This window comes from Eucalyptus grandis, chromosome 10, assembly GCF_016545825.1.
Source record: "Eucalyptus grandis isolate ANBG69807.140 chromosome 10, ASM1654582v1, whole genome shotgun sequence".
Classification (NCBI taxonomy): Eukaryota; Viridiplantae; Streptophyta; class Magnoliopsida; order Myrtales; family Myrtaceae; genus Eucalyptus; species Eucalyptus grandis.
Window position 1 is genome coordinate 24230674 of NC_052621.1, and position 8355 is coordinate 24239028.

The window sequence follows — 8355 nt, forward strand, 5'->3', positions numbered from 1 at the left end:
ATCGGTGGATTTATCAAACTCACAATGACGAAGGACATATCAATTTCTCTCTTTCCTAATTTGTTTTCACTATTTTTGGCAGTCACCTATTTGTCTTTTTCTCTAAAGCTGAAGATTCCATCAGCGGATTTATAAACCTCACAGTGACGAATTGTTATTTTCATTGTTATTTTCATTGTTTTTCTTAAGTGATTATTGCATGCTAATGTCCCTGGCCAATGCTTGAGATAGCGACCCAAGCGGCACTTAGGCTTTGCTTTGGCTCTTGTTTGGATGTCTAAGCTCAGGTTTCCTCGATGTATCTCGCTCGCTCACTCACTAGTGCACTTAAATTGTGGAGAGAAAAGGAGTTTAGAGAGAAAAGTTTTGAGAGCGTTTTTATTGCTCAATGAAGGAGAGAGCATCCTAATTTTACATGAAACCTTCCAATTACTATCATTAATCATCCCTTGATCAAATGGTGGAGATCCACTTTCCCCAACTACCGTCTACCCTATCAAATACAATACTACCATCTACCACATTAAACACAACAATAATTTTGAATACAAATATACATTTTTAAGGAAACCTAAGCCTATAGTAGTTCAAGACTTATTATTATGTTCTCTTGGATTATTTCTTGGTACATCAAGCCTTGAAAACCTTGGGACCACGACATTGGGACCACGACATCAGCCGAGGAGATTCTGCTGTCTCCATATCATCTCCTTTGGCCAAACCACTAGTAATATGGTAAGCTTTAATTCTTGCAGAACTGACAATGAACAATAATTCTAGCTATGCTCAACAAGAGATTGAAGTAATAATTAATGTCCTGAATGTTCATCGCACCACTTGAGGAGGTGTAGATATTAGTCCTAGACGATCTGTCCAATCCAATCACATGGTGACATAACTCCCGAAGGTGTTCAGCCCTTCTCCTCGATTCTATGCTCTCGCTCTCGCCCGGATCCGTGAACTTGCGCACTAGCCACGCGATGTCGCCTTTACCGACCCTCCACCTAACCTTCTAATCGTTCACGATGATCTTGCAATTGTGACCTTGGTCCATGGCTATCGGGTACGCCAAGAACGGAAGCCCCACGGAGACGCCCTCCTGGATTGAGTTCCATTTACAGTGGGTCCAGAACCCCTCGAACGAGGGATGGGTCAGTGCCCTGAATTGGTCGGACCACAACACCACAAATCCCCGAATCGCCTCTGGGCAACGGCTCCTTCAGCCAAGACATCTCGTTGCGCGCCACCGACAACAATCGATTATTCCTGTTGCGCAACCCCGTTCCATATCATCCCCTTTGGCCAAATGAGAGGAAGCTACCAAGGGACATGTGCAAAATAGAGCTACTCGGTCGGCAGTCCAGCCACTTTATGCAATTCGAGTCGCTGTTCAAGCATGGATTGTTCCACGCTCCACCTAACTAGAACCCGAAACCTGCCCATCGAAATAGGTCCCAATTTTTTAAACGAGAAACCTATCATGCATACTCTGAAATCTAAAATCAGACATGTTCCCAATCGTCCAGTTCTTGGGTTCCAGATTCTCCTTAGAACCCCAGCCATGCTCACCTCTAGTCATTGCTAAAAAAATCCAGAAAAATAAGAGAAAGAGGAGAGGGAGGCGGCGCTCTTTCAACAATGAAGTCATGCCTTACCGAATGAATTTGTCTGCCCGAGGCAAAACAAAGATATGGAACGGAACATGTCTGCCGTGGCGTGTACGCTACTTCAACTCTCGATGGCGACACCTAGCAACTCTTCAACGCGGGTCCCCAAAAATTTTCACGTTTTGTTTGCTTATTCTAGATGGTCGTTATTGGTGTTTAATACATGATCAGTGATGACTAATTAGCTTCGCGGAGCCATCGTCGGCGATGGAATCTATGGGTAGGGACGATGACAAAGAAGAAAATGTTGGTGAATTGTGTTGATAAAGTGGTGAAATATCAGGGCTGGGCTTTGCTTTTTTGCTACTGGAAACGAATTAGCTGTCTGGCATCCAAAAAGGAGAGGGAGAGTCAAAGTGAATAACAGATAGTCTTTCCTTAAAGCATCGATAAGTCGTTTGTACCATTGAAATTTAGTAAAGGAAACCAACAGTAAGTCAGAAATTTTTTTGGTCGGTAGAGAATTTTTATAAATATTCGTGATGAAAGAGGTGTCCTCAGTCAATTGTATGTAGGCCAAGACATGCCACGGTAGAGAATCTGTACCAAGTAAATGTGCAAAAAATTTTGCCACGTTTTTCACTTTGTTTGTCTTGAGACAGTGAACCATTGAATACTGTTGAACAAAGCATCTCTCAAAATTGTAGTGACTGACTTTGTTCATCATGCAAAACCGCTGCCCCATCAGACCATAGTAGCGGAGGTAAGTTCTTTCTTGACTGCAACACTCCAACAGCATATAGATCCATCTGCACAGCCCAAAAGACAAGACAATAAGTAAAGAAGACGACTGGTTCCAAAGACAGCAAATGAAGCAGCCGGACTAAAATAAGAATTCTGAAAGCATCCCATGATGTAAAGGAGGCAAAGACACATAAAGGAAGAAGGAAAAAATGTTAAAAAGAATTATAATATGATTTATTTCTCTGACAAATTAGCATGAGAAACTACAAGCAACACATAGGTCATTATAACTAGGGACATCGATGAAGGTTGCAATCAAAGATTTTAACTGAATCCACTATCTAGCTTAGCACCTTCTGTGAAAGCTCTCACCCCTGTTAGCCTAGGAACAAGTCAATTTTAAAAATCTCTACATTCTGAGGAAACTCAACCCCAGACAATCCCCAGAGACACTTGTAGCATTATACGCCATCTACTATATTAATTGCAGAAACGCTTCCAAATAAAAAGATTCTACTTTCAAGCTATCTCGTCTAAGCTGCCATATGCCTTACCAGCTGAGTCAGTCAAAATGATGAGGAAAAATATACTTAAGGAGACAATAAACCAGAAGTGTCCACAAGATCTCAACTTTTCATCCACTCCATATCTACTCAAAATTCATGTGGCACAAGTAACGCAAAGTCTTCCAATAATCATACATGTAAGTACAAAATCGATCAGTCATTTTATTAACAGGAGCATATGAAATACAGAGACAAATTAGGAAAAGCGGAGGAACTTGTTATGCATCCATGCAAGAAAAACTGAATATAGACACTTAAAATCGCCACAGTTTCAAAATAAGTGGAATACACAAAGGCCACGCCAGTCTATCCTCGTTTACGAATGAATCATAACGTGCAAGGGAATCAGCTCTAAAAGTACAGGCCTAAAAGTGAGTTCAAAAGAAAAATTGTACTCAGCTAACTTCACCGCTGTTTGGGACAGAAATCAGCAATATTTACTTTTATTCTCAAAATGTCCGGACATGAGTAATCAACCTTCTTAGAAATCAAAGGCAAGAAAGAAGATAAGAATTCAAATTTGGCTGCAACACATGAAATGTTGTCTCACCTCTTGTCCAGGTTCAAGTTTACTTATTAATAGCTTATGCCCTGCTTCCTCGAAATCGACACTGGACATAATCTTCAGATATATCGTTCTCCAGAGATTTACAAGATTCGTCTGAGTCTCATCTTTAATGTTCATCTGTTCACCCTCTTCTGCATCAACTTCCTCAGCAGATGCATCTTCTGAGCCTTCTTCCGACTCTTTTTCCTCTTCAAACTCGTCACCAAGAATGGTTTTCTTCAATTGTTCATAAAGCTTTTCATTCTCCACCAACTGCGGATCAGGCTTAAATATGTCTGGTCCAGAAACAAGTATGACATAAAACAAAAAATAGACATTGGAATATGCAGATTACGGATTATAAGTAGCTTCATGTAACTGGATAGGCAAACAGATACCAAGAGTAATTTCTGGATCGATGTCTGCCTGGAGTGATATCTCGTGTGCTAGTTGATCTTCATGCTCCACAAGGTCCAATTCTGGACGAACTGCGGACTGCATATACACAAGGAAAATTAAGTTATGACAGTAAGAAGGCTTAGACATGCATGCTTGATTAGCCTCTCCGGACCAAAAAACGTACTTTCTCACCCTGGTGAGAGATATTGGGAGTTAGTGACCTGAAACTTAGCTTTTCTAATGAAAGAGGCCTTCAATCAAAAACTGAACTCGCTTATCTATTCCACCTTCATAAAGAATTCCACAAAACCGTTCAAAGGTGCCTGAAGAAATTATCAGAATTAAGAGGCCATGACACAAGACATTATTGAGAAAAACATAAAAGCGAGGATCGCCAGCATCATACCTGGTAATGCACACTATAGAGTAAAATTATATTCTTAACTACAAACAAGTATGAGTTTGGAAGGTACGACATGCCTCTACAAAGCCTTAGGATATCGTATGGTGACACTCCATTAAATGGATGATACAAGCTTATTCATAAGTTAACACTTCCATCTTCTTTGTGATCTCCAAGTCTGATCCGATAAATTCATATGCAACCATTAAAGAAAAACTCTCCAATAGATTGCCTCACAATTTTAAGGGTAAAAACAAATTGAATCTATCAATTGACCCAATAAATAAGTGCAAGTACAAAGACGACAGAGGAGACTCTTACTACAATGATGATACATGCACACAAGCAAAAAAAAAAGGAGCAGTGAGCTGGATAAACTTCGCCACATATACCAATCATGTAGACATTTAGAAGGTAGGACTTGCAGTATGGAACCACACTCGGTCACAAAACCAACAGCAACATCCACACTGTCATCGGTAGGATTTAATAGCAGAACAGTGAGCAGCTCTAAAGCAGCAAGTAATTCAGGCTGTTAAGAATACAACCAAACAAATTAACGTTAGAAGTATGCATAACCAGAGAGAGATGCTCGTGAACTAAGAAATCTGAACATAGAAGGGTGCTGTCATAGCTTGTCATTCCACTTATAAGCTCTCTTAAGTTGCAAAACAATCCTTATTAGTAGAAGGTGACCAACCTCTGCAAACTTCGTGTTGACGACAGAAACCAGGTTCGTTGCATTGACCTTATTCACCAAACCGTTTATACTCTTCCTTAAGACTTCCCACCTCAACCCTTGATACTCAATGCCGCTTTTGTCTTGAACCTCTTTCATCATTCTGGCCAACTTAAATGGTGGGATGTAAACTCCCCCACTGCTTTCCAAGTTTGCAGCATCGGTAATCATATTGCCTTCTCACAATGCTGGTTGTTCTGGTTTCCAACTATCAGCCTTTCTGCCATCTATTCCCTCTTTCTCCTTCTGCTTCGTGTCACTATCATACCTCCTGCGTCTTCTTTCCTGTCCATCTCTCCCCTCATCGTCTTCCCTTGCTCAACGAAATCCTCTCCCCAGGTGTTGCGAGCGGAAAGATCAACACAAACTGAGAAAATCGAAAGAAGAATGGTACTCACTGGCGTGATCTCTTCTTAAAGTGACAATTCCAAATAAAGAAGGAATTCCTCAAGAAAAACCAGCCAAAAAGAGTGACGAAACTCGCCAACCCTTTTCCCAGAATGGGATAATTAACAAGAGACGAACACGAGAGGAAACAGAATTGTTCAGGAACAGAGCCTGTTCAGAAACAGAGCCTGTTCTGAACAGGCTCTGTTCAGGAAGAAGAGGAACTCCTTACAATAAAAACCACCCAACAGAGTGACGAAACTCGCCGACCCTTTTCCCAGAATGGGATAATTCACAGAAGAACGAACGCCAGAAGAAACAGAATCGTTCAGGAACAGGGCGGCTCGAGAAGAAGAGGAAGGGAGGGAGAGCGTCAAAAGTACCCGGAAAGGTCCCAAGGGTTGAACTTGTAGAAATCCATCGGTGCCGGCACCACTCCCGAGGTTCACCAACTTGTCCTCCGTCGGATGGAGAGCGCGAGAGCCAGAGAGGGAGGCCGGCGAGAGCGAGAGCGAGAGCCAGAGAGCACAAGCATGCCAGAGTCTAGAGAAACGTCCTTCCCTTTCCAAGTTCAAAGTGGAAGACCGTTCGCGTCAAGCAAATTATCCAAAATCAGTTTCCCAAAATAACTCGAATCTCGATTCTATCTTCTTCTTCTAAAATCTTTTGCCAAACTTTCAATCAATTTCATAACAAAAATCCATTAATCCGGTAAATTAAGATAATGTTCCTAGGTTTCAGTCAGCTTTAAATTCATTTGTCTCTCTTAATCCCGAGATATCAATTAATGAAAATACTTGAAAGATGTAAATCCATTGGAAAATCAAAACTACGCATGTCAGATGAAATGGTTGTTGCTATCTGCTCCAATAACGAATCATTTGGGGCCCTTCTTTCCGATACTTGCCACTCGAAGTTGATAATCTAGCTTCGCTGAGTTGATATGAAGTGATCAGACCTGGACGAATACAAGACAAGGCTTTTACGACGAATGGCAAGAATGTTTACCTATGGCATCCTACCTTAGAGAAGAATGCGGCTTACAATCTGGAAGAAGCATTCGTGGATTTTTTAACCGCCAAGCGGTATTCTTTTCTTTTATTGCATTTATATATAACTCAAATAATCATTATAATGATTTACCCTAGGCTGTATTAAATACAATCAAGCATAAAGATGGAGTAGACAAAAGTGGACTTTTTGGATCACAGAAAAATTGTCCCCCTCACTAAAAAGTCAATGTCTCGCGACCACATAGGAGATAAATTATCAATTATTATTATTATTATTATTATTATTATTATTATTATTATTATTATTATTATTATTATTATTATTATGATAAGAAATTATCATGTGAAATAGTTTTCATACCGACAAATTTAATCAAGATGTTAAAAAAAAAAAAATCAGATAACAAGCCAATTTACATATATACTTCCATCGGCATTTATAACTTTCTCCAAAGTAAGATAATACCTTGGCATAGATTCTACACAATCACATGAAAGAAACAAAGTATCCATATAAAAGAGAAACATGCAAAGATAGTGCTATAATGCAACATGATAATGCCCTAATGCAGATATTGTTAGGAAATAGAGACTATAAATATCATAACTTTTTTACGATACTCACCATAGATTCATAATTTTTTTTTTTATTACGTTAGTGCAATAACTAGCGTTTACTTGAGTGCTATAACTTCTTTTTTCCAATCACCTCACTTGAGTGTAATAATTTTTTAAAACGTTCACCATAAGTGCTATATTAGGTGGGATTTCTAAGACTTAGTGAACATTTTAAAAAACTTTTGCCACTTAAGTGATCGATTGAAAATTATGGCAATCAAATGGTTATAAAAAAAATTATAATACTTAAATGAACGTTGTTTAAGGGATGTTGCATCCAATATTGTCCGTATAAAAGAGCAACCGTAGGAAGTATGATTGAAAGCTGGCACTCAAGATGTACCATGATAAAGCAAAAGTGCCCAACTAGACAAGGGGAAATAGTTACTGTATCTGAAAAAAGTATCCCTCTGGTCTGTCATGCAAAGTAATGGCCAATGCCAACGAAAGGGCGCACCTTGCCAGTGAATAGCCTTACTGCAGTATCTACGCACAAATCTTGTCATTTCAGAGTTTTGTATACCAACTTTATTTGAGGCAAGATAATGCGGAAAATAGTTCTACTAATCATCTGAAACTCTTTGATGAATTTAATTCATTACTCTTTTGAAAGAAATTCACTCGACAATCGATGTATAAAGGTGGGTTGAAGTGATAAATATGTAATTGTTGTTCGATCGATTCCAAAAAGCATCCGATCGAGTTGAAAAGAGCGGGCAGCAGTGACTTGAAAAAATTGAACCGCCCCTTTCCTGGAACAGGAGTACTTTATATAGAAACAACTAGAACTATATAGCTCCTTTGGCATCAAATAGCTTCGTTCAGCCAAACCGCCAGATCTTCCAAAAGAGAACCTAAATCATAAAAATTCTTCAAAAATACAATTCTATCAACAGACATAAAGCAAAAGGATAACTTGCTGATTGCCAAATTCAACATAGTGGACGATAATATATCTGTGATGATAAGCAAGCATCCCCTCTTCCTACTGCTATATATTATCAGCATATACAAAAAACATTACGGACTGGTAGCTAAGATTTGCCAGCTACCTAGAAGATGATTCGATTTTACCAGCTATCTAGCCAACATTAGCTATGTCCAAGTGCAAGTGACAAGTAGTTACTGTTCTCTGCCAGACAAAGCATGCATCGACAAGTATGTGAATCCTGCGACCTGCGTATCGAACAGTGTCAAAGCAAGGGGAGACATTCAAAATGATACCGAAGAATATATAACTTGTCTATTCTTTGTCATGAGAATTAGAGAAAGGAAAGAGGACTGTCTTTGGAGTTGCTATTGAAGTTGCCAAAAGCAACAAAGAAACACACT

General features: G+C 39.5%; 1 protein-coding gene across 1 annotated transcript; it reads right to left on the minus strand.

Moving 5' to 3' along the window:
• Nucleotides 1-2126: 2126 nt before the first annotated feature.
• Nucleotides 2127-6628, minus strand: LOC104422360 (pre-mRNA-splicing factor cwc22-like). Its single transcript, XM_018864160.2, has 5 exons — nucleotides 5776-6628; nucleotides 4967-5372; nucleotides 3863-3959; nucleotides 3468-3760; nucleotides 2127-2416 (listed from the first exon to the last, which is right to left on the minus strand). The coding sequence occupies exons 2-5, from the start codon at nucleotides 5174-5176 to the stop codon at nucleotides 2303-2305; spliced, it is 714 nt and encodes a 237-aa protein (XP_018719705.2). The 5' UTR covers nucleotides 5177-5372; nucleotides 5776-6628; the 3' UTR covers nucleotides 2127-2302.
• Between the last annotated feature and the right edge of the window lie 1727 nt (nucleotides 6629-8355).